This window comes from Leptinotarsa decemlineata, unplaced genomic scaffold (genome assembly GCF_025532065.1).
Source record: "Leptinotarsa decemlineata unplaced genomic scaffold, Ldec_3_MD MMD2_P_RNA_scaffold_9, whole genome shotgun sequence".
Taxonomy (NCBI): Eukaryota; Metazoa; Arthropoda; class Insecta; order Coleoptera; family Chrysomelidae; genus Leptinotarsa; species Leptinotarsa decemlineata.
The window spans coordinates 12051289-12078485 of record NW_027412536.1 but is presented as its reverse complement, the minus strand read 5'-3'; the positions used below and the strand labels follow the sequence as shown (position 1 = coordinate 12078485).

General features: G+C 35.2%; 1 protein-coding gene across 2 annotated transcripts in view; it reads left to right on the top strand.

The window, feature by feature from the left end:
- LOC111502785 (uncharacterized) overlaps nt 1-27197 on the top strand; it is a 142596-nt gene that overhangs the window by 84853 nt on the left and 30546 nt on the right. For both annotated transcript variants that reach the window (XM_074170630.1, XM_074170632.1), the window contains exons 3-4: nt 16271-16429; nt 23413-23484. In XM_074170630.1, the coding sequence (XP_074026731.1) occupies nt 16271-16429; nt 23413-23484 (231 nt within the window). The remainder of the gene's footprint in view (nt 1-16270; nt 16430-23412; nt 23485-27197) is intronic.

The window sequence follows — 27197 nt, the reverse complement described above, 5'->3', positions numbered from 1 at the left end:
TTTGTGCACATGAAAATGAAAGTTCAACCAATGTTTTCTATCGTGTCCTATTATACCAGAATTCCTGACCGTGATGGAGAATATGCTAGTCTTCTGGATCTATACATAAAAACCAATCCAGAAATGTACACAGTCACCGTAAGGTCTCTATTGGGATCTTCTGACCACAAACTCATTTCAGTGTTGAGTGAATTGTCGATGAATGTTGGGGAACAATCTAAGCCGCGCAGAGTTTGGCATAACATATCAGCTGAATGGGAGGATCTTCAAGATCATTTACGAAATTTCCCCTGGCTTGATGTTTGTTTCGGCTCTAAAGATCCATCAACTTGTGATTCTGAAGTCACGGAAGTTACTCTATCATGCATGAATAAATATATTCATTTTTCAATGAAACCACCTCGAAACGGCAAACCTTGGTACAATAAAAATTGCGAGTGAGCTGTCGCCTCCAAAAATCGGGCTGCGTGTTTGTGAAATGAACTTCCTGAGAACGTTTTTCCAAATGGATTTATTCTCCATCGATACAAATCCAATGTGAATCGCTACTTTCGCATAGGCATCGCTCTGAGAGCACCTCAGGGATTTTCCTGTAGTGCTAGTGTTTTGTCCTTAAAAAAATACTACCACTTTAATGTCCGTAGCTTAAGACGTACGCTGAGAACTGATGAAAGTTTAGAAATATTCTTTTTTCTATAATCACATATTACAGAAGTAAACGAGATATTTTTTGAAATGATACCTTTTCTGTTTGAACAGATAACAAAATGTTGAATATTAATCTTCCTGATAATTCCCAATTTATCCACATCGACCACACACGAGTTTTCATGACCTTCAGTGGTATGTGATTATTTAGTGGTTTTCAAAGCATTTGGCAACTGTACAAATTCAGGCGATTCCACATAGAAACAAGTGGTGATTATAACTGACTTCGTATATTATTACACAGGTACATAAATGTCGAAATTAATATAATTTCTATCATTTCTATCAATAAAACCATATGCTCTACGAAGATATTCGGAAGATTTAGGTAGTAATGTAATGTGTTTTTTCCAATCCAAAAGATTTTCAACTTCAGTAAAATATTTTGAAAAATGCTTGAATCTTTCAGGGTTCCCATCTCTAACTTCGAAAATTCAAAATTTAAAATATCATATGCGATACTTGAAATGAAAACTATAAAATCATATAATAAATAACAGATTCAAGAAAACACTTCATTACAAGATTTTCACTGAACAGTTTTACAAAAACGCAGCGTAATTAAGACACGACTGAAGAAGCTATGGTAGAGCGAAACACGTGTTGCGTTTTTGTAAACTGTTTTGTCACATAATATAATAAATAACAGATATGTTTATAAAAATGTATTCAAATAAGAATGCCAATATCTGAACAGGCATTGTTGAAGAGGCTACTGAAATTTTAAAAAACGCGTGAAAGTTTATTTAGCGATATCCAAAGCGTATGTAGCGATATTTAGCGATGAGTTGGTCCATTTGAATCATAATTATCGTTGGTCAACTTTTGTCAAGTAATTTATTTATTAATGCAAACATAATTCAATGACGAAACCTGAAATTTATCGAATCAAAAAGTTGTAATTGAGATTGGGCTTGGAAATAGAAATCCGAGAAATTTTTATTTTGTTCTATGAAAACAGACATAAAGTTGTGTTGTTAATGTTAATGAATGAATGAATGAATGAATGAATGTTAATGAATGAAAAAATATTTCCAAATTGTCCGATGATCAGATACTTAAATCGAATACAATGATGGATTAATTAGAAATATCGTCATCCGATGACTGCAAAGAATACAAAATATCATCAAAACTTAATTAGTGATCTGGTAAAGTGAGTACTCAAATTACTCCAAAATAAATTTATAGATTCTTTAAAGGTATAATTTTTTCTATGCAAAATATCCAGACAATCTTGAAGGACAGAATCCAGAAAATCCAGAAGAGCAAGCACACGGGGTGTGAATACCTCATCAAATATTTTCTAATTGGTGGACAGCAAGATCGCCAATTTTGACCTCGTTGATTATTGGGTATTCAAAACCCTAAGTTTATTGAAATTGATCTGAAAACATTGAAGTGTTGATGAAAATGATAAACCAAACAATGTTTTTAATCGCTTTAGAAATTGTGAACAATGTTCAAAAACCTTTTTCCTATATTCACTGTTCTACCGTCAATGGAAGGTATTCATAACAATCACTTGAATTCTGTTGTTTTCTCAATTCATTTGTGTGCCATCCGACTTATTCCTTTCTTTTATGTTTTTGAAAACCCTGCCTGACGGGCTTATTGTGTTTGCCCTCACATATTTTCATGATACCCATTCCAACAATACTACTAGTTTGTACAAGTCCTTCATTGGATTTGTGTTATATTCATCTGAACATACTCGTAACTTCGGTTGGTCATAAACTGTTCGCCTTCTGTAACCCAGTACCTCATATACAAATAAAACATGACGAGTTGTCTGTGCCCCTCTGTTACATTGTCTGCACCTGAAATCTCTGGTATACAGCCGTATTTTGGTGCCCTGTGTTTATCCCTGCTCCGTTGAAGCTATTCATCAGTGTTTTCTCTAAAAAGGATTCCCCTTCTTATTCTCAGGAAATTTTCCCAATACAATTTATTTTTTGAATCGAAGGGGTTATATTTTTAGGAGTGATTAATTTTTTTTTGTATCAAGATGGAGTAGTAGAAAGCCAAAAACTTTCTTTCCCAAAAATTTATTTTTCTTTTCGATTAATTTCCTTATCTAGTCTTGAAGCTGGTTCGGGAATCTTTTATTTATTTGATTATCCGTTATTAGCACACTCATCAGCTTCATTGCCTATGATTCCTGAGGGTTCTAGCTACCAGTTTTTAATTAATCCATTTCGGTTTGTCTGTTTCTTAATTTATTCATGGCATTTCCAGATCCTTCTTGATGTCACTCTTGGCGTCATTAATGCACCTGGCTGTCTGTAAGACTATCGATCTACCTGGAAAACGAAAGTCTAACAGATACTTAAATTTATTCAAACTCCTCGCGTTACCTTCATGTGTATCTCTTAGTTAGTGCTTTGGTTCATTCAGTAAGGGATCTCTCGTATTGGTTCAGTATACCTATTTTCCTTGCCATTTGAAAAGATTGTTCAGTTTGTTAATTCAGACATGCCAAATCTTAATCTATGAGGAAATATTTCATTTTGATCTCTGGCTGACTCTAGGTTAATGTCCTTTGTAAGTAGCTACCAATAAATAATCGACCTGCTGCTAACTCTCAGGTTCTTAATTTCAAAATTCATCCGGTCTAAGCAAGTTTCTAGGTCTGCCTTATGGGCTTCTCAGTTTGTTTTCTAAGAGTCTTGATAACATGTGATCGATGTATAAGACCACCGATATTGAAGTTGTCGAGCATGTTCCAATCTCTGAACATAGTTTATTATGAATTTAGTATCTAATGTGACATTAGGTGTGTGCTTGAAGATGTATTCATTCATTCAAGTCAAGTGGCGTATATTAGCATAACAGTAGCGATTTTCAGTAGTGATCTATTTGCTCAGTTGGTACTCACTAGCCTATCTACACCCCTGGTTGATGACGATTCAGGTATCTCATTAGGTCTGTTTTTCAAATGCCGAGCCTCATTGATCATTTTTAATTTGACTACCACCTTATCAGTCGTTTTATAACAGGCAATGAATACCACGATATAATTCTAAACCCCCGTGCCGCATTCATTTCACAAATACCTCAATAAAATATTACCTCGTTGAACTGGTAGAAGACCTATCAAATCTGTTATATATATTCTCTTGTGAATCATCTGTTACCTCCTGTGAACAACAACCCTCAGAAGTCGAGGCTTTTGCGAGGTGTTACCTTTTGAAGTGCAATCCCTAGCACGGGTTGGGTGATACACAGTGAAAATATTTTTTCTGACGTAGGGCACACTCACGATAACCCATTCGGCAGCAATCAAGGTCGTCAGATTTAACCCCATTGAATTGTTTTTCCTGAGTTTCGTCACCCGAAATTCCGATACAGCTGAATAATGCAGTCATTAACCAATGACAAGATCGTATACCGAAATTGAAGGTATGTAATAATTGAGTTCTTAGATAGAATGATGTGCGTCATTTCTGCTGACTTTCACAAAACCGTGCAATCTTGAGGTGAGGAAAAGTAAAATTCATCATCATTCCGTAAGTGACATATTGTGAGAACAACCCTCTTTTTCCAACACTCTGTCGATCCCATAGATGGCATCTTCGTAAGAGGAAATGTCATCGCCACCATTGGGATCTCGGAAACTATGAGAGATACTAAGATGGTTAAATTGGGGCAGAGTTGCGCATTGAGAAAGTTCTGAGAATATCCGGAGATATCCGGAAAAAAACAGAAATTTCAGAAAATGGTTTTTCCCTTCTTTGGCTTTATTTTTTGAAGGATTCGAAAATAAATTGCACTTCCACATTGTCACTTTTTTCCGGCTACATAATGGTGTTTTCAGATTTGCCATTCGACGTTTCGTTTTCCGGCCAACATCATCAACTTTATTTTTTCTTATGGGCGCTACATTGGACTTTTTCTGTTTTGAATAGAACCAGATTTCACCTTCCCAATGATGTATCATAAGTTATCAATTTTTTTAAAGCTGGAGATATTGAAAAAAGTTCTCAAAATTCTTATCATAATAGGCTTTGACTTTGTTTCTACATTTGACTTTCAATTTGTTACACTCAATGACATTTTGTTATTGTACAAGTAATTGAATTTTTGAGGTAAGTTAGACATTGTATCCTTTTCAATCAAAATTAATAGTTTGCAGATAAAAGTGAACCCGGGGAAATCTACACGTCAAATTTCCTCCAAAATGAATATACAAGTGCTTGGAGACATCTCAAAAAAAGCGCTTTAAAATGTTACAAAATACACATATCCTAAAAATTGCATCCAGGTGTAATTGGCTAATAAGAAGACCTGATTTTCCTGTTTTCCTGGAAAATGTAATTTGGACAGATGAAAGCACTTTTACGAATTGTGGGATATTCAACCGAAATAACGAACACATTTGGAGCATAAACAACCCCAGGCAGTTCCGAGAAATTCGACCTCAACTGCGATTTAATATTAACGCATGGGCAGGAATTTACAAAGATAAAATTTTGGGTCCTCATCATTTAACGGGATTCTGAATGGAGAAACCAATAACCAATTTTTACTGTCGATTTTAGAAAACTATTTGGATGATCTACCTTTGGCTAACTATAACAACATCTGGTTTCAACATGAAGGTACTCCACCGCACACTACCAGAAGAGTATGAACTGAAAGGTTTGGTGATAAATGGATAGGGAATAATGGGCCGGTGAGGTGGCCAGCAATTTACCTCATACACCATTCATTTATCAAATTTTGATTGTTGATTCTGTCTCCGTATTTTTTCATTGGCTTTTCAAACGTACCAAACTCGGTGAGATTTTGATCCAATAACTTGAACATGTGGTTGTCGTCTTTCGGGATGCAAGCTTAAATACATTTCCGATGTCCTAATACTGTTTCTATCATATTTGTAATAAATTTGTATCATATCTCTTTTTTATTAATTCGTGAAAGCCGTTTTCGCCAAAAATTCAATGACTTGTACAATAACAAAATGTCATTGACTGTAACACATTGAAAGTCAAATGTAGAAACATCAAAGTCAAAGCCTATTATGATAAATTTTTTTTTCACTATCATTGAAAACATAAAATCTGATTCTATTCAAAACAGAAAGTATCCAATGTAGCGCCCATAAGAAAAAAATAAAGTTGATGATGGTGGCCGGAAGACGAAAGGTTGGATAGCAAATCTGAAAACACCATCATGTAGCAGGAAAAAAGTGGCAATGTGGAAGTGCAATTCATTTTCGGATCCTTCGAAAAATAAAGCCAGAAAAAAATAAAACCATTTTCCGAAATTTCTGGTTTTTCCGGATATCTCCGGATATACTCGAAATTTCAGAAATTTATCAACGGCATATTGTTAGTCAGGTAAATGCGAAACTTTTCCCCAATTTAATCATATTCGTATCTCTCATAATTTCCGAGATCCTGGTGGTGAGGATCGAATTTGAAACAACCTGTATTGTAGTTTCAATTATGAGGGACATAATTGTGGCATTATTGAATACCGGGTCCCCATCCCAAGACATTTTGCTGATTTCAAATTACTTCCTTCACAGGAGAAACTTAATATAACTGGAGTGTCGAAAACATGGCTATCAGATAATATCACTGGTATTTCAGTGGACATGCAAGTTTATAAATTCGTTAGAAAAGATAAAGGTTCAAAAGATGGAGGTGTAGGTTTGTAAATAAAAAAGCTTTGGAATTTGAAGTTATAAATTATGAATCGTATGAATTAACATAAACAACCTCGGAAAAAAATTAAATTCGACAAGAAAATATGAATATTATGTCCTCTTTTAAACCATTAAAAGGCAACGTAAATGATATTTTAAAAGCATTAAAAGATTTTTTGCATTATATTTGTATGCAGTATAGATTGTATGGAACTGAATAATCTCAATATTATCACTATGTGTGGTAGGGTTGAAATTTTTCAATGTGAGGCAAGTGATTGAGTGTCCAGAATTAAACAAATATTATAAAGCCTTCTTGATGTTATTTTTATGTCTAAGGACGAACCTATTGTTACATTTTCCCCCGTGGGTTGACCAATAATTGACTACACTGAACAATAATCAAACTTAACTCTATTTCACTTTGAATACAACAAACACTTTAACTAAAACTCCAATTATTATTCAAATGTCTATCGCCTTACTAGATCGCTTCGCGTTCCGCGCTGTAACTTCCACTTGACTATCAGGATGGGCGAGCGGATGGTGCTTCTCTATGTGGACAACTTCAGGCTTGCTTCTAGGTGACAATTGGATTCTGTACACCAGATCGTGTATCTTTTTGGTTACCAAGTAAGGTCCTTGCCATGGCCTCTGCAACTTGGGACACAAACCTTTCCGACATTGGGGTTGTAGAGCCACACTGCATCGCCCTCCTTGAAGCTCACTGATAGCGAATTCTTGTCAAATCTTATCTTCATCCTGTCGCTGGAAAGCTGTAATTTGGATCTGGCAAATGTGTGTTCAATTTTCGGTCTCTCCTTCACGTCATTCACATACTCTGAAAGAGGCACCTCTTGAGATTCATCGGAAGGACTGCCACGCAATTCCATTGAACATCCTATCGGATTGTGGGTGAAAAGCAGTTGTTTTTATCATCATTTCCTTCCATAAATCCGATTCGAAGTTGCGGCCCTGATCCGAGTGTAGTTCCTGAGGTACCCCGTGTCTGGCAATTGTTCTGCAACAAGGCTTCTGCCACCGTTTTAGCCTCTTGGTTGGGTAAGGCTACTACTTCAGGCCACTTGGAGAAATAGTCCATCACAACCATAAGATACTTGCTACCGGATTTGGTCACAGGGAGTGCGACAGCGATTCTCTCGAAAGGGCACCCAATGAGGTAATGCTTCGACTTTTCTCTTTGCCTTGTCTTCGGACTTTTTCTGGAAGAGCACAGGTCACGGCGCACACAGCAATCTTCCACGTCTCGACGGCAATTGACCCAATAATACCTCTCACGCACTCTCGCTAGAGTTTTATTTACTCTGATATGCCCTCCACTGCGACTATCGTGGAGCTAATCAAGGATATTCAAGATACACGTCTTTGGAAGGATCATCTGGAATTTGTGGGTTCTTCCATCCTGGTTTTTCCATTTCCGGGTGAGTAGGTCATCTCGAATACTCATAGAGCCAGTATCCCTTTTCCTGCTGGCCGTGCTTGGAAATCTCTTGCCATTCCGGCCTCACTCCGTAGGCAATTCATTCTCGTACAGTTTTCAAGACCGGATCCTCCAACGCTACGATGATCTCTTGCCTCGTCATGAAAAAATTTGTCAGTTAACATTATTATAACTTTTTGGAAAATTAAAAATTTTCTCCAACGCAATTCCATTCTCTGAATAGTTTGAATAACATCGTAATTTATTTAAATTTTCAAACTGATTTTGTATGCTATGGACGTGTCTATACCGTACCAGCACGTGAAATCCTCTTTTCGACGTTAAATCAAAATTATACATAACTGTGTCTGAAAACTGTATCGAGGAGAGATACATACGTACTAGAAAATATATATTTCGAACTTTATTGGAACCTCTGGAGACACCTTACATTTTATTCTATGAAAGAGGACATTGGCAGATCAAGATCTTCTGATGCAGCTGATAAAACAAATGCGCCACTGAAATCAATCAAGTCGCCTCGGAGCGCCAATTAATTTTTGCTGTTTCATAATTTGATAATTTGTATTACTTTCTTCTTTTATATTATATATTAACAATCTCAATAATACAATTTTAGAAATTTCAAAATGAAATTTCGAAATATTCATCTCTCCCAACTACCTACCCCGTAGGTTCTGGTAAATGTCTGCCGGAAAACAACTACTACCCTAGCTAATACCACGCTGCTGGGAATATTTATTTTCTAGTACGTATGTATAATTCCTTGATACAGTCTTCAGACACAGTTTGATCTCTGTTCGAGTCTTTGTACATGGGATGTTTCTTCTCCGCTTGGGGCTTTTTTCACGGGATGGAGCTGTTGTTTTTGGCTGCTTGACATTGGTGGTATGAAATGAAGATCTTAGTTTGCTATAAAGTCCCATGTTATCGTTTTTGAAATTCGTCAAAATTTGTGTTGTTTCAAAAGTTTTTTTCATGATGAATTTAATATCCGACACAAGCAATAATGAAGAAATCTTATTTACTGAACATTTCATATTCCATACTTCCTACTTTGTATCTAGGCAACAAGTGTTTATCTGGCGAAAATGGTTAAACACATAATTTTGTCGAAAATCACCTCATGGATCCGCCTTCAAACAAAGGCCTAACAATTTATGTGAAATATTTTCTGAATTTGAAAAAAAATATATAATTTCTGTCAGAGGGGAGTACGTAATTGACACATAATTCAGAACTATGATATCACAAATTAACGGCTGCTTTTTATCAACCATAATAATTCTGTCAAGAGATCTTTACTCCACTTTTAAATTTATCATTAGACTTACACGCACCAGCTGACATAATTCAACGAGGCGAGACGATGAATTCGTTAATAAATATAGATATTCAGTGGTCCCTGACAAAAAATAAAATAACTCATGACACCATCATTCATTATTCATTATTATTCGAATAAATAATTTATTTCGATAAAATAAATACCATAGTGCTCCTGTATAGTCTCACCATAAGAACAACCTAATGAGCACTATTTATTATACAACTAGGTACTAGTTATTACCCGCGGTTTCGCCCGCGTAGAATTTGGTTTGTCACATTGAGTTTCGTGACAGACCATTTTAAACAAATAGTCACAATATTTTTTATCAACCCAAAACTTCAGGTTTCCAACTTCAGAACTGACGATATTCAATACAGTCTTTGAACCCCTATTTTCCCCCTTGGGGGTTGAAATTTCTGATTCCCTTTCTTGATGCTTATTTACGCTATACAAAGAACTTACCTGCATATTTCAAGATTCTAGGTTCAGTAGCTTCGGCTGTACGTTAATATAAGAGCGGGCAACAGCTAGTAATTTATATTTCTTTAAAAAATACAGTAACTGAAAAAATATGCCAACTGTACTGAGTAATGAATAGCTTCAAGAATCGAATTATGTTACCTAGAATACCTATAAAGAAATTCGCAAAACTAACACAACCGTCGACGACCTCTGCCCGCGTTTGAGTCGTGTTCCCGGCGATGGCGCTTCATTGCTTAGACAACCCCTCTACCCCCGTGCATCGTCCACCGTCGTCTTACAGTAGACGCGACGCGTATTGGCTTCACAGCGTTGCTTTAATCTTATCGTGATAACTTTTTAATCATTGGTCCAAATGATTCGTGTAAAAGACAAAATTTATCTATATTAAATACTCAGAACGACAATTGTATCAATTTTCATAATAAATTGGCAGATATTCTAAAATGTGCATTGTAGAAGAAGTATCCAATTAAAATGTATTTATGGCTCAGTATTTTCCATTTAGTTGCTACCACATAAGAGGTAGATATATGCCATCGCGGACTTTTATTTAGAACTATTTAAGATAAATAATCTTACGGTACATTATCTGCATGTGATTCCAACGGTATAGGCAGCGCACGCCAAGATAGCTCTCAGGGAGCAAGAATTTTTTCCGAATCACTTAATAATTAGCATTATATTATGACCACAATCTCACAAAACCCTTGTAAATTGTAGCCTGTATGTTATTCTGGTATGTAAGCCGTATTTATATAAAGTTTCATCTAAATCCGTTCAGTCGTTTAGGCGTGAAAGAGCTACAAACATACATACATACATCCTCAAAAACTGCCACATTTATATTAGTATACAGGGTGTATATTCGATCCCCACCATTGGGATCTAGAAGATGGTTGAATTGGGGCAAAGTTGCGCATTTACCTGACTAACAATATGCCCTTGAGAAAGTTCTGAAATTCCGAGTATATCCGGAGATATCCGGAAAAAACAGAAATTTCGGAAAATGGTTTTAGTTTTTTCCAGATTTTACCTTTTCAATGATGATTAGTTGTCATTCTTTTTCGAAAAATTGGAGATATTGAAAAAAATGAATTCTTATCATAATAGGCTTTGACTTTGAAGTTTCTAAATTTGACTTTCATTTGTTACACTCAATGACATTTTGTTATTGTATACAAGTCATTGAATTTTTGGCGAAAATGGCTTTCACGGATGAAGAAAAAAGATATATGATACAATTTTTTTATAAATACGATAGAAACAATGTTAGGACATCGGAAATGTATTTAAACTTGTTTCCCGAAAGACGACAACCACATCGAACTATGTTCAAGTTATTGGATCAAAATCTCACAGAGTTTGGTTCATTTGAAAAGCCGAGGAGAAAATACGGAGACAGAATGTACCAGGAAACTAGTGAAAATTTAATAAATGAGGTATGTATGAGGTAAGTTAGACATTGGGCCCTTTTCAATAAAATTAATAATTTTCAAATAAACATGAACCCGGGGAAATCTACACGTCAAATTTCCTCCGAAATGAATATTTATCATACAAGTGCTTGGAGACATCTCAAAAAAATCGGTTTAAAATGTTACAAAATACACATATCTCAAAAATTGCATCCGAAAGACGATTAGAATTTTGTAATTGGCTACTAAGAATACTTGAGTTTCCTGTTTTGCTGGAAAATGTAATTTGGACAGATGAAAGCACTTTTACGAATTGTGGGATATTCAACCGAAATAATGAACACATTTGGAGCATAAACAACCCCAGGCAGTTCCGAGAAATTCGACCTCAACTGCGATTTAATATTAACGCATGGGCAGGAATTTACAAAGATAGAATTTTGGATCCTAAATTTATTTGACGGCATTCTGAATGGAGAAACCTATCACCAGTTTATAATGTCGATTTTCGAAGACTATTTGGATGGGTAACTATAACATCTGGTTTCAATATGATGGTACTTTACCGCACACTACCAGACGAGTATCTAATTACCTGACTGAAAGGTTTGGTGATAAATGGATAGGAAATAATGGGCCATTGACGTAGCCAGCAAGGTCTCCAGACTTAAGTGTTATGGATACATTCTCATGGGGTATACTGAAAAATAGAGTTTATGGTCAGAGGTATTATCAAAATGTTGAGGACCATCAACACAGCATTGTTAAAGAGTTTAGTTGATCGAGGAAGAGGGAAATTAATCGTGCAACACTGTTTCTATCGTATTTGTAATAAATTTGTATCATATCTCTTTTTTCTTCGTTTGTGAAAGCCAAAAATTCAATGACTTGTACAATGACAAAATGTCATTGAGTGTAACAAATTGAAAGTCAAATTTAGAAACATCAAAGTCAAAGCCTATTATGATAAGAACTATTTTTTTTATTATGATACATCATTGAAAAGGTAAAATATGGTTCTATTCAAAACAGAAAAAATCCAGTGAAGCACCGATAAGAAAAAATTAAGTTGATGATGATGGCCGGAAGACGAAACGTCGGATAGCAAATCTGAAAACGCCATTATATAGCAAGAAAAAGTGGCAATGTAGAAGTGCAATTTATTTTCGAATCCCTCGAAAAATAAAGCCAGAAAAAATAAAAACCATTTTCCGAAATTTCTGTTTTTTCCGGATATACTCGGAATTTCAGAATTTTCTCAACGGCATATTGTTAGTCAGGTAAATGCGCAACTTTGCTCCAATTTTTAACCATCTTCGTATTTCTCATAGTTTCCGAGATCCCAATGGTGAGGATCGAATTTGAAACACCCTATAGATAGATATGCATGACACCAAAAATATTGTTTTCATTGATTTTGCTTGCGATAACCAGTGCTTCAAAATGTGACGAAAGCATTATAAACAAACCTAAAAAATTCATTTCATTTTAGTTGAAATCGCATTCAGTCCCCTACAGTTCTGGTAATACACTGCAACATATGAATAATGTACAGAAAAGCCATGGAATGAAATTTGACCGCTGATTCATTAATTCTCCAAACCAAATTTGTCTCAACTCATCGGAGCCATTGCACTTTGGCAGGAAAAAATATCATGTTTTGGGTTCGAAGTAACATCATCTACTGTTATGAAATATATCATTAGTAAAGTCTAAAAATGGACCGGAACTGAATTATTTGGGGTATATTGCTTCTCTTGCGTGCGTTCATTAACAAAAAAACCTTCATTTCAATAATGCAGTTTCCAAATAGGATAATTAGAGGTTCCCATGACATTTCCATGCGTATAAAAGTTGTTTGTCGATTTCAAGAAAATAGGCTTATTTATTCTCCACACGATTGTGGTAAATGTTTTATTTTTAAGCCTATTCATATGATTGCATCATTTTATATTGATGGTAGGTTATTAATGTGACACAATGTACTTCTGTCAGCTCATGGATTATTTGTGTACTCTTGTGTAACATATGCATTAGTTCATATCGTTTTGGTGTACCATTAATGATTGACTAAGTATTCCGCCATGAATATGTATTCCGCTATCAATGACGACACCTCAAACAGTAGGGCTTGCCCTTCATTTAGGAAATTGATGGTGCAATTGTTATCTAATTAGGAGATTGGTAATATTAATAGCCTTTGGAATCATTTATGTAACAAACATTATTTTTCAAACAACGGAATATAATTTTCCTACAATTGAAATTAAGGATTGATATAAGTATATTTGTTAACCAACTGTCATCCTTCTAGGAACGATCACTCTCAGAAGTCGAACCTTGTGCTAACTAAAGGTTTTAACGTGGTTTTAACTTTCAATCAACCAACGTATAAATCCCCCTTCTTCATATTTTCTGAGGCTGTGCTAATTTTGACGTTACATTTTTATCAGTCTTGATCTCTCCACACCTTAGTTAAACAATATTTGGTAATAACTCGGTCCTAATAACTATTGATGTGGATACATTTCGCTCCAGTAACTGATAACAAGATATATTTTTCTGCTTTTTTTCTACCTTTCATTCTCTACAATAGCTTTAGTTTTTTGTTGCCAACTCAAGGTCTTTAGTCGTTACTTTGTATCTTATCTCCTCAGTTCCTATTCAATTGTACTCAAAATTATGCACTTTTCGTATTTACATATAAATTATACTACTGAAAATACAAAGTCTGTTGACTTTGTATTTTCTCGTAAATCTTGTAATACTCCATTAAACGGTACACTCCACATTGCACCTAGTACGAAGCCTTGTCAAACAATTTTTCTATCCAATGAGACATTTGATCCTTCCAATTTCAAAGTAATGGCTCATGCAATAATTTTAAATTTTATCATTAACTTTCAAATCAGGTTACCATAAATCAACCCTATATTAATTAATTCATTGTTGAGGCATGTAGCCATAAGCAGGCTTATGAAACGAAAGCTCAATAGTTGCAATAACCACTAATATGAATGAGGGCCTCTCTTACAACAAAAAGGTTATAGCTTCATCACAGATTTAACCAATTGGCTATGAGCCAATCCTAGTCGAGTACATACATAGTGGTTTTTATCATCAAAATGTATAATGTCGTTTATGTATATCGTTGCATTGTTCATATCACGTTTGGAAGCATCTTCACAGCCGATGTTTTAATCATTCACTGGTTTTGGAGATGTAGCATTATCAAAACACACTATCTGCTACTTTTTTACCTTTTTGTTGAACCTCAAAACGGCGAGCAGCCACACCGTCGCGTATTTCTGATATATATACCGCTCTTGGTGGAATCAAAACTTCATGTGAAAGGGTCTATAGGATTGAGACAAATCCCCAACGTTTCTTCGATATTCCAGACTATCAAGGTTGCAAGTGATGTTCGCGTCTCCAATCAGGCGCATGGCTCTTTTCTGGATGGAATTCAGCAGCTTCAGGGTATGCTTAGGGGTAGAGCTCCAGACGTGAGAACAATACAAAGAAGGTTGTGTACAGTTTTCTGGTTCGGAAAAGTTCGTCATCATCATCTTGATTTCATTCAAGCTGGAGCCTAGCTCCCTTACCCTTCAGACTGGCTTTTGTCAGAGAGACAAATGGGTCATAACTGATTTTTGGTGGTGGCATGAACGTCCTCAGACATCAGTACCGCCCTTCGCAGTGTACCCCTTCCTGGCTGGGGTGAGGTGAATGAAGATACTATTCATCTATTAACGGAGGACATGAGGGCCTCATTCGACAGACTGTTGGGGCCTTCTATATCGGGAGGGGTCGTCTACAGCGTAATCTATAGCTTCCCTGACTAACGGATTATCGTGAGTTTCCGCACAATCGAAAACTCGCCGATACCTCGACTGCTGAATGGAAGGCAGCTGCAAATCTCTGCGGATGGCTTCATTCCGCATGAACCACGGAGCATTCACAATCATCCGTAGTATTTTGTTTTGTAAAGTCTCCAGGATGGAGATGCGTTGGACGCAGCCGCTTGTCCCCAGACGCCTGAAGCATACATGATGACAGGCTTGAACATCGTGTTGTAGATCGTAATTTTGTTTTTAAGGATTGGTTTTGATCGTCTACTTATCAGAGAGTACAGGCTTGCCACCCGACCCTCGATCTTTGCCTTCATGCTTATAAAGTGCGGGTTCCAGGTGAGCCTACGATCTATTAGAAGACCGAGGTACTTTACCCGCGCTTGCTAGTCGATCTCCCTTCCAGAGGTCCTCACTTTTCTGGTCGGAGAAGATATCGTTCTTCCCATGGTTATCGCCTTAGCCTTTGGTCGTCCAATGCACTTTGCATGTAGACAGTCCCGAGCTCCGGACCCATGGAAGATGAAAGGAGAGTCGTGTCGTCGGCGTAGAGGGATATCTTCACATACTCGGACCTCGGGAGGACGCTGGTGTAAAGAGAGTACAGCGTGGCACTTCAGCGAGGATCTCTCTGTTGTCAGATAGGGAGCCCTCTACTCTAACCTGAAATGTTCTGTCTTTCAGGAAAGACCCAATCCACCGGATCAGGCCCCGAGGCAGGTCGAACTCAATTAATTTATGCAGAAGGCCTTAATGCCAAACTTGGTCGAAGGCCTTCGAGATGTCTAATAAGACGACATGGACATTTCTGTTACGATTCATCTCCGCGATGGTGTTTTCGACCAGTCTCAGAGCCTGTAACTCAATGGATGGTTCGGAACAGTGTTCCAATCTTTTGAGAAGACGCCTTTGCAATTCCAGCAACATATTGGTGTCCATTTTAACCACCAACAAACTTATCGAAGCAGAAAGTGAAATTGTCCGTTAAAGTATTTGAGAGGTATCCAATGATAGTCGATTATGTCAGGCTGAGTTTCGTTTTTATTCTCTCCTGTAGGTCTGTTTCAAGTTTTCTGTTCGATAGTATTACGAAAAATGAACCTATCCCAATCATTTTTAGACATTACTATAATTTGTAAATCATTTGAATATATTTTTTACTTGGCATGATTGTACAAAAGTAGAAAGTTGTTTTTTCCTGTATGGGAAAACTGGTGTTCTCCATCATGTATTATTGACCTCGACATTCAATGTTGGTTTCGATAACCCGTTTCAAATATCTGTGATAGAATATGAATATGACTATGAATAGAAAATCAATAAAACCTCATTCATTTGTACTTTCATTATCATATATTATCTTTTCAGACGAATACACCAGAATCACGACTCCTAGGCAAGATGTACTATTTAAGAAGGGTTACTTGAATAAACCTAGAAGTTATCAGACACAAACGTCTACGGGTACTTCCACAACCTCGACGGGAAACTCCACTGGTAATGGAACTCCCGATCACCAATCGACAGGTAAGCGCAATTCACTAATATAAAAATTACCTTTTCATTTAAGTCCTAAAAGTTTCATTGAAAGTAATACAAATTATGAAATTATGATACAACAACCAAAATTAATTGGCGCTCCGGGGCGACTTGATTAATTCCAGTGGCGCATTTGCTTTTTCAGCTGCAGGAAAACCGGAAATATTTACTATATATTTCTCCTCTTCATTCTGTACAGTGTATGATAGCATTGAATTAGTAATATTGGAATGAGTCAAGTTCACCAATTTATGTGGATTTTATTCGTGACTGACGTCAACTATGGTAGACCATGATCAAGAATTGTTTGTGCCTTTCGGACTACCTTGTGAGTCGTGGCTAATGACGTTTTTGGGTTCCGAAATATTTAGAATAATTTTCGGTTAATATTCTTTCTTCAATGCAATTAAATTCTTTGACACTTATTTCAACTGAGATTGTAATATGGAATTTAACCTCTGAAGCAATGTTGGTATCTTCTTTGTTAAGACTCAAGGATCAATCCAATATTCCATCCTAATTTCATCTCAATTTTTTTTAGGTTGTTGACAATACCAAACAGAATCACCTCATTTGAATATGACTTTTCAAGAATTTTTGATCGTCTTCATACTGCTTGCAAGTCCTGATTACTTTGTGATCTTAATTCATTTCTTTATTTTGTTTCTCGATGAGTTTTGTGAAACCTCAATTCCTCTTGAACAATTCGAAAATTCGGGTTACAATTTTCTCCATGGCAACTATTATAAATTTGTTTCAGAACTTCTTTGACATATAATTCTGACAGAAAAAACTAGTACTTTGTGGCAAGTTCATCTGGACTAATATCTGATGTATTAGCTTTGTATCAAGCTTCATTTTCCAACTGCTCCTCATTTGGATGCTTCGTTTTCAGAATCAATTCTGAAATTTGTTTTATTCCAGTATCAATATTTTGGACTTCTTTCATTGTGGGATTTTCATTGCACTCAGTCATCTTAGATTATTACATTTCAATTCATTCCAGTAGCTCATTGAAGTCATCCAGCAAGAGTTTTCAAAATATTGTTGAAAATGACTAGTATTTTGTCCAATGGAAGAGAATTTGGGATGACCGTCGCTGAATATTGATTATCCATATGCCCTCATTTTCTGAAAACTAACTTTGACTGCCCCAAATCTCCAGTTATCCACTCCCCCTTTTTCCATATAATTGAAGACAAATGAATTGCAGTATTTGTATACCTGAATTATGAGCGTCAATTGAATTTAGCTTCGTGCAGATTGCCTAGGGCTCCTTTTAAAGTTTTGTTTGGTAAATCTGTTGGTGTCTAATTAAGAGTTTTTTCATATTCTTCAGTTTCGATCAAAAATACATGTCTCCTGAAGAACTCACCCTGCAGCGAGAAGCACAAGGTGAGAATCCTCCTAAATGAGGCCTCATCGTTAGCAACTCAGGAAGCAACTCATCGCTCAACAGGAAAAAATCAGATGAATCTGCAACTGTGGGAGAGTGTCTCCTCGAAATGGTTACCAGGGAACCTACTTCCCAAACCATATATTTGTGTTGGTTACTTATCTGACGAAGATAGTCGCAGACTGATAACCGATCAGTTTCTTTCTAGATTGTGAACCTACCTACGCCTGAAGAGCGCCAGCCAAAAGTTTCCACCTACAGATAAAGCTTTAGGCTCCAAATGAAAAACTGTATTGACTGATTAGTAAGATGTATTCAGGGAATAATAATAATTTTTTATTCACAATCAATTACATGGTCGAATATAAACATAAAACTATTTCAAAAAGTATGACAAAAAAGTATATATATATACCTATGAAATAATATGGAACACGAATGCAAAATGGAGTTGAAAACAACTGCGGAAAGTTCTAGTTCAGCCCCAGGTTAACATTAGTGCAATCATAATTGTTCGCGTGCAAAAAAAAATAATTTTAGAAATGTTGAAGTTTGAATATTACATGTGGAAATATTGAGATATACATTTTCGGCCAATGTTTCGAAATTAATATAGTTTCGTAGTACGAAGTGGTGGGTCGATTTCATAATATAGCTTGAAGACATTGTATGTAAAGCTTTTTTGGAACAGAGAAGTTTTGTAAGGTAGAAGCTAGATATGATCCCTATGATGTGTATTAAGGTTATGTATATCTGTCCTATATTTTATTTTATTATGAAGACATGGGGGACACTGTTTGCTGATAATTGAATAGGTTGAAATATGAAAATGAAATTTTCGACGATCTTTCACTTTTAAACATTTTGCGGATCTTAGCTTATGAGGTATTGGATCATATTTGCGAATACCGTAGATCAATCTGAGACAATAATTCTGATTTTTTTTCTTTACGATTGATATCGTTACAATCTAAACATACAGAACATCACAATAGTCAAAGTGACTCAGGACAAGTGTATAACTTAACATTTTTTTAAGTGATTTTGAAAGAACATGTCTGAGAGTGAAGCATTTTGATGAACAATAAGCCTTTTGAAGACAAGAGTCAATATGTTTTCTAAATCGAAGTTCTGTATGAGTGATACAGCTGTGTATCATCAGCATAAAAGTGGACTTTACAAGTTGTAATGCTCGAAATGAAATTACTTGTATATATACTAGGCCAAGTATAGACCCTTGTGGAACCCCACCAGTGACATTTTCTCTCGCTGACATACCCACAGCTGTCTTCACATATCGACTTCTGTCCTGTAAATAATCACACATAAGACTAATAGCACTGTCCTGAAAACCTATAAAATGTAAAATAGAGAGTAATATTCAATAGTTTACCGTATCAAATGCCTTTGAATAATCTAAGACAATAAGAAAAGTTGTTTTTCCTGCATCTGCTTCTCTTATACTATCAATAACAATTTCAGGTAAGGTTGTAGCACAATTGTGTCCCGGTCTGAACCCTGATCGTTCACAGTACATAAAGTATATTTTTCAAGATGACGTCTTACCTGTTTTTGCTGTTTATTTAGTTTGTTCTCGCGGACACCTTGAGAATTTTTCTGGAAGCTGAGTTGCCTTTTCTTGTTTTGAATAAAATTTTATAATTATCCTTGTTGTTCTTCCAATTTCACTTTTTATTCTTCTTGGTCATATTTTCGATTCAGATATAGTTCAAAAAAATGGCCAGATTCGTGTTTTCGTTTTTCTTCGTTTGGTCTTATTTTCATTTCGTATCTGGTTGTAGCTGCTTGTCTTCAGTTATGTAATCAAAACTGTTAAAATGATATTGAAACTTGACGAAATAAGGAACATATAACTATGCAAGTTAGGAATATGTTAGAAATATGTTTACAAAAAGTATCGAATGTCAGTTTCAATTTTGAGATTTAAAATTGTCATATTTTGTTTCACCTAACACATTTAGTGACATGCTATGGTTTTTCATTCCGTAGTTTCGTTTAGTTTGATATTGTAGATAAATGGTTGAGTTTTCATACTATACTAATATTTTTGGAAATATAATAAAACAATGGGTAACAAACGCATATTTTTGAACATTATTCCCAGTACATTCTGCAGGAACTGCATCGATCGATTGTGATGTCGGCACTTCCGGTTATACCGGAGGTAGCTGTCAACTTCGTTATTTCAAATTATCAGCATATATATTAATACATTTTTTGATTTTACATCAGAAACTACATACTTTTTGTGTATAATGTCCTACTCGTATAAGTCTAACCGTTTTTGACATATTTAAGTTTTTATGTCAAAAATGATGTATTTGGTGATAGTTTCTTTATTTCCGGAAATCAGGTCGCAAATGTATGACATCTCCTTGAAATAGCTTCATCACATTCTCCGTAAATAAATAAATAAATTTAAATAATCTTCGTTTCTGTAATTCAATCGTCCCGGCATGATTTTTTTTACAGAATTTAGAAACCATATAGTGGGTATTCTCTTGATAGAAAAATAATAAATTGCAAATAATCAAAAAACTACTAATTTTCGGAATAGGTAGGTATCCTTATACAAAGTTACCCTTGTTTTTAATGCTCAATACGATTAAATCATAAAAATGGAGGATTCTCATTTGAAAAAGTCATTTTAGACGGTTCCGTAAATTTCATTTATATTCTTTTTTTTGACCATCCCGTATTAATGAATATCGAAATTCCATAGAAAGTCAATTGAATTTGGTTCTACTCTACAAGGAACCCGACCAAAACATAAAAATTGATAATTATTGTAGGGTCTGCAAAAATCATTTTTGACGTTATACACAAAAAGTATCTAGATTCTGATTTAGAATCCAAAAATGTAATAATATATAGGGTGTTCCGCTTGAAATAATGAAATTGACAGCTACTTCCGGTATAACTGAAAGTGCCGATATTTTGAAAATATTTTAGCCGAGTTGCCACCCTCGACTTTACTGTATTGTAAAATTTTCAGATTCTTTTCAATCGATCGGTGCAGTTCCTGGAGATTCACTATGTATAAGTATTCCTGCATAATGTGTCATAATAAAATACAGGCAACAGCGACATTTTCCGTGAAAGAAAAATCTATTCAAATTGAACCATCAACTTTCACATCTGTAAATTAATATTTACCAAGGTAATGTACTAACTACTCTCCATTCCGCCGAGCAATAATATTAACAGGAAGGATGCTTTAAATTCAATTATTTTAAAAAGACGGAATTGAATATATGGTACATGCACATTTCAATGAAATAATAGAACACGTTGAGACCGAATAATAAGCCATGTTGTTGACTTGAGTTCAAGACCGTTCTAGTTGGTTCCGCATTTATCCAAAACTGATTGACGATAATTTACTCCCACTAGATAGTCTCTTTTTTGGTAATGATCAACTCGTGTGTCACTATACAATGATTGACTTCAATCTAATTGTAACACAAAAGAAGAGTACTAAGTAGGAGCAATGACCTCAACTATGACTACCTAATCTGAAATATTATTAAAAAATATTGTTAATTGGACATTTCATTTTGAAAACATTTCGTTCCTTTTTGTCGCGCTGTTCCGGTAATGAAAATTTCGTCTTTTTCAGATTCTTGATAGCAGTTTCATCATGGCAATTCAGATATATAACAATGGATAGATAAAACTATCAAGAATGTAGGGAAAAGTAAAATTTTAAATAGTTTCACAAGAAATGTGAGTAGTATCTTTCATCAACTGCTGACATGTTAGTATTTGAAATGGAATTTCGAACCTTGATTAATAATGTAAAAATGATATAAAAATAAAAATAATATGGTCTCGGGCACAAGCGAATTTCTACTCACGTATGGGTAAAACTTTGAAACAGAATTAATTTATGAAAATGCTCAAATAGGTCTATTTTTAAATTTATTTAACATATTTTCGAGCAGGTGAAATTTTTTTAAGAGCACACCCCCTACGTATTAATAATCATCCGTGATTTGAAATTAACCGAAAATAAATTAATAAATTCATTGAAACCTGAGAGTAATGAATTTATTTTTGGATGCCAGTTTAGCCTAGCATTCTCTACTCGACAAAGCCCACGGCGAAGTAATTTCAGGTATACTTTTTCTAATTTATCATTCCTCAAGTAACATTTTGATTAAAACATATATGAGTATATTCAAAATATATTCAAAGTAACCACATTCAATCTTCTTATATAATATGACTGATTTCTATATGATATTCGAAATATTTATAAATGATATGCATCCATTCAAAATAAATAAAAAATAATTCGAAATATATTCAATGAATCTTCAAAATATCTCCAGAAGATATGATAACAAACAGTGTAGTTCAATGTTCATATCCTTGAAAGTAGTTGTTTCGGCTGTATTTTTTCTTTCAGTTTGTATCTGAAAGTTCGGTACATGATTTGTATATGATATAAGAAAACGAATATTTCGAAATATTAATCTCTCCCAAAATACCTACACAGTAGGCTCTGGTAAATGTATATCGAAAAATAACTACTTCCCCGGCTAATACCACATTGGATATTGAGTTATATCCTACAGACAGACGTTTATTCAAGATACCTCACAACAAAGTGTCTGGGAGAAAAATTCTCAACTAATTACAACTCCATCTCGTGAACAGAGCCTCAATCGGGGAAAAACATCCCAAGTATCAAAACTCATCAGATATCCAAAATGAAAAATATTAATATTTCAAAATGTATTTCAAAATATTCATTCTCTTATACGTATGTATCTCTCCTCTATAGTTTTTATTTTTGATGTCTGTACTTTTAAAAAAAATCTGTTTTTCCGTTAACCAGCTGTCGCACCCCTACGAACGACAGCCCTCAGAAGTCGAAACTTGTGCGAGCTAAGTACTAACGAGGTTTTACCTTTTAACGTGTGATTCCTAACACGGGTTGGACGATAGCAAGTGAAACTCAGCGTTTAGCCTGAGGCTTGAACCATTGACAAACACGGCGGTCAATTTGAGTGACTGAACAAAGCATCCACGTCGAACCGACCAGCTACCGACCGACGTATTTGTAAAAAGTTTTCATTGAAAATATCAGTGGTCATTTTTCTAAACATATACGGCTGATTGATCCCAAAGTTTAGATAAAATAAATATAGTTTAAAAAGACTAAAAAACACGCTTTTAAAGAGCATCGAACTAAAAATTTAAAAATATTTTTTTGAATAAGATAAAAAACAATAACAAACGAAAAATACTAGTACTATTGTGGAAAAAGCGTGGGCGTTTGTGCCATATTTTTTGTATATCAGGCGCCCGTCGCATTTTTTACAATAATACTAGTATTTTTCGTTTGTTATTGTTTTAAGCTTTTTAAAAAATATATATTTTTAACTTTTCAGTTCGATGTTCTTTAAAAGCGTGTTTTTTAGTTTTTTAAACTATATTCATTTGTAAACAAACACTCAAATCAAAAGTCACTATAATTATTTTTCATAATGTATATATCGTAACTACATCATCTTCAGCAGTGAACTGAATTTGCTTTTTGTTTCAGATTTAGATTACGAATCGCAATTTGTCTTCCCGAATGGTTTTGTTGATCAAAACGGAATCTATTACGTAAATAGTAAGTACCCATTATTTTCTTGAAGTTCTCCATCAAAATATATGTTGTCATACTCGTAAATCGCTTGTGGACTATTAAAATAATAAGGTGAATGTTCAAATATCGCTGGCTAAGTACATTCGATTAGCGTTTTTGTATGTTGGTAGACTCGTCTCGAACATATATTCAAAGTTTCAGCTGTTTAGCATTTTTAGTTTGTTAGAAGTTGGAGGTGTTTTGCATCTTGATCAAAGACTTTGCATCGAATTCTGTGTAAGAAAATGGAATTAAGTGCTCAAGAACATTCGAAATATTGACAGTGGCATACGGTGATTGTACTCCGAGTCAGTGGTACAAGCTTTTCACATAAGGTCAAGAAGATGAGAATGACGAATGTTGGAAAAAGTGAAGAGAATTGTTATGGATAATTCTCGAATCTCAATTAGATGGCTCATGTCATGCAATTTTTTCGAAAATGTTGGTCATGAAGCATGTGGCAGGCAGCGAAGTTCGTTCCAAAATTGCTGGATTGTGATCAAACAAACCGTCGCATGAGCATCGCTCAGGAATTGTTGAATGACGTCCTAAGAAGAATCATCAGTGTATGGTTACGACATCGAAAACAAAGTCCAATTGTCCCAATGGAAGAGCCCAAGAGAGCCAAGACCAAAAAAAGCATGCCACGTTCAATCAAATGCATTTGATTGAACTCTGCATGCTTTTTTAACATGTTGAAGTTTTGCTCACTGTTTCCTTCGATTGCATTGGCGTAGTGTATCAGGAGTTATTGCCACATGGTCGTATAAGGAGTATAATTTTGAAGTTATATACCGCTTTCGAGAAGCAATATGAAGGAAAATCCACTATTGGGGAAAAACAAATCATAGCTTTTGCATCAGGATAATGCATCTTCTCACTCGTCCTTGCTTGTTCGTACTTTTTTTACCAAAAACAACACCGCAATCATGTCTCAGCCACGGTATTCACCAGATTTGCCCCCCTGCGACTTATTCCTGTTTCCAAGATTGAAGAGACCCATGAAAAGACCGCGTTTTGTGACGATTCAGGAGATAAAAAACGAATCGCTGAGAGAGTTCAAGGACATACCAAAAAGTGCATATCAGAACTGCTTGGAGGATTGGAAAAAACGCTGTCACAAATGTATTACATCTGAGGAAAACTACTTTGACTGGGGACCAAATATATATTGATGAATAAATGAATGTATTGTTCAATTTTTGCGGACTTATCTGTAAATTTCCATTATTGAAATTCAGAATGCTCTGTTTTCAATATATAAAAAAAAGTAATACAAATTATGAAATTATGAAACAACAAAAATTAATTGGCGCTCCGGGATGACTTGATTGATTTCAGTGGCGCATTTGCTTTTTCAGATGCAAGAAAACCTGGAAAAATCCCAGCCCCATATCATCTGATGATATTGATCTGCCAAAGCCCTCTCTTTAATAAAATAAAATGTATGGTGTCTCCAGAGGCTCCAATAAATCCAAGATATCACCAGAATATTTAGTGACACCACTATCGTCAAACTTAAACCAGTCTGTTTCGTCAATGCATAATAATGAACAGATTCAACGCCAGAACCCCAGTAAACAATGACTGCGTAAAGACTATAATAGTGGTCTGCTAGATTGAAGTGCTCATCTACTTCGAACCTTCGTAAGAGTTTGGTGCTTCTGTCAGGGGTCGAGTCATATTTGAAGATCATCAGCGTTATTATTAGATTGACTGGTGACTCAGCTATACTTTTTGTCTTATAATAGTCAGTTAGTTTGGCGCATATTTGGCAATACAGTTGATCACCCGTTAAAAGTACTATTTTCAGATGATTTAACAATAAGCTTTGCACGGATTAGAAAACGCTAGTTGAAGTACCAGAAAGTTACATACGTTTTTGCTACCTCTAGAACATTTACTACAAAGTAAACTAGTGAAGATTTTTCCAGCAAAAGATCTATAAACACAAGACGAGATAGACTGTACGGAAACATTCAATCCAGAGCGGTCAGGGGTATTGATTCTGCCATTTTCCTGTTCACGAAGATTATTCAACAAGAACCCCAAGAATTTGGAACAATCCTCTTGTTTTCCTAACAAGTATCTACTGAGCTTCAAAGAGTCTAGGAAATCGGTTGATGGAAAGATGATACATTTTTATGAAACTGCAGCTGCATGAACATAAATAAAAATGAAAATTCATCTTCTTTTTGAACAGACAGCATATTCATGAATAATTTTGAAATTATCATTCCTCAGTAGATTCATTAATGGTCGATGTTTGTGTCCATTATCCAAAAAACTCCACGTCGATTTTTGTTCTTTCCACTTTACTGAATAGTAATTACATATAAAAAATGAACGCCTGAAATTATTTTTTCAATTACACAATAATAGTATATGAGTTCCTAATTCATGCAATCAATGAAAATGCCATTGGAATCAATTACCTTTCTATTTTCGATCGAGTCGGAGTTACTCGCCAATTATTTATGATTTGTTGACAGAAATCCAAGTGAGTTTGAATACCGTATCGAGGAAATATATATTTCGAAATAAAATGTGGAAGCATCTCTCCTAAAGTACGTATATAGTAGGTTCTGGTGAATGCCTGAAGGAAAAGAACTGCTTTCTCGGCTAATACCACGATGGACATTGAATTACATTCGACAGACATTTATACAAGATACCTCACAGAGGTTAGTCTTGCGAATGTTTCTCGTTCATCCAGCAGGAGGACCATGCTGAAATGATTCGAATAGATCACCCACACACCGATTTCGGGGTATGACCTCCCATCACTGCAGGTGAGATCCAACCCAAACAACAAAGTTCCTGGAGATCGATTAATTTCAACGCGGCTCAACTGCATATATGAAACCTTGTCTAAGAGAAACATTGTTAACTACTAACAGCTCTATCTCGTGAACAAAGCCCCAAAAGGGAAAGAAACATCTCATGTATCAATACTCTGACAGGAATCTAAATGAGTTTGAATAACGTATCGAGGAGAGGTACATACATATAAGAAACAGAATATTTCGAAATAAAATCTCGAAAAATCCATCTGTCCTAAATTACCTACACCGTAGGTTATGGTGAATGTCTGACAGATATAATTCAATGTTCAGCGTGGTATTAGTCGGGGACGTAGTTGTTTTCCGGCGGGCATTTACCAGAACCCACGGTATACTTACATATGTACATATGGTATGTGACCTATGTCATAGGTACTCCTTATACAAAGTACATATTGAATCACAACTTTAGTAAAAGCATGTGAAACTGTACTATACTATACACTATAAAAACATTTCTCAATTAAGAATCTCTTAGAATTATCATAAAATATATTGCCCGATTTCGAGTTTGAAAAATAGTCAATTTACTATAAAAACGGAATAGCACTAAACTGATGAGAGTTTTCAAATTCAGATGAGGTGTGCATTAATTATGGGACGATGCATTGGTTGTAAAAGTGGACAGATTTTTTTCTCACAAAGTTGACATATTTCAACAAACATATTGATGGTTCACAGCTGTATTCCATTACAGCTATATAAAAATTAATCTTATAATGCATTTTTGTATTATAAATATCCTTTTTAAATCCTTGCCAGGACACCAAAACATTATGAGAAACAATATGAGATTTGATACGCATTGAAATCTTCTTACTGAAAAATACAAATAAGAATCAATAATGAAAAATG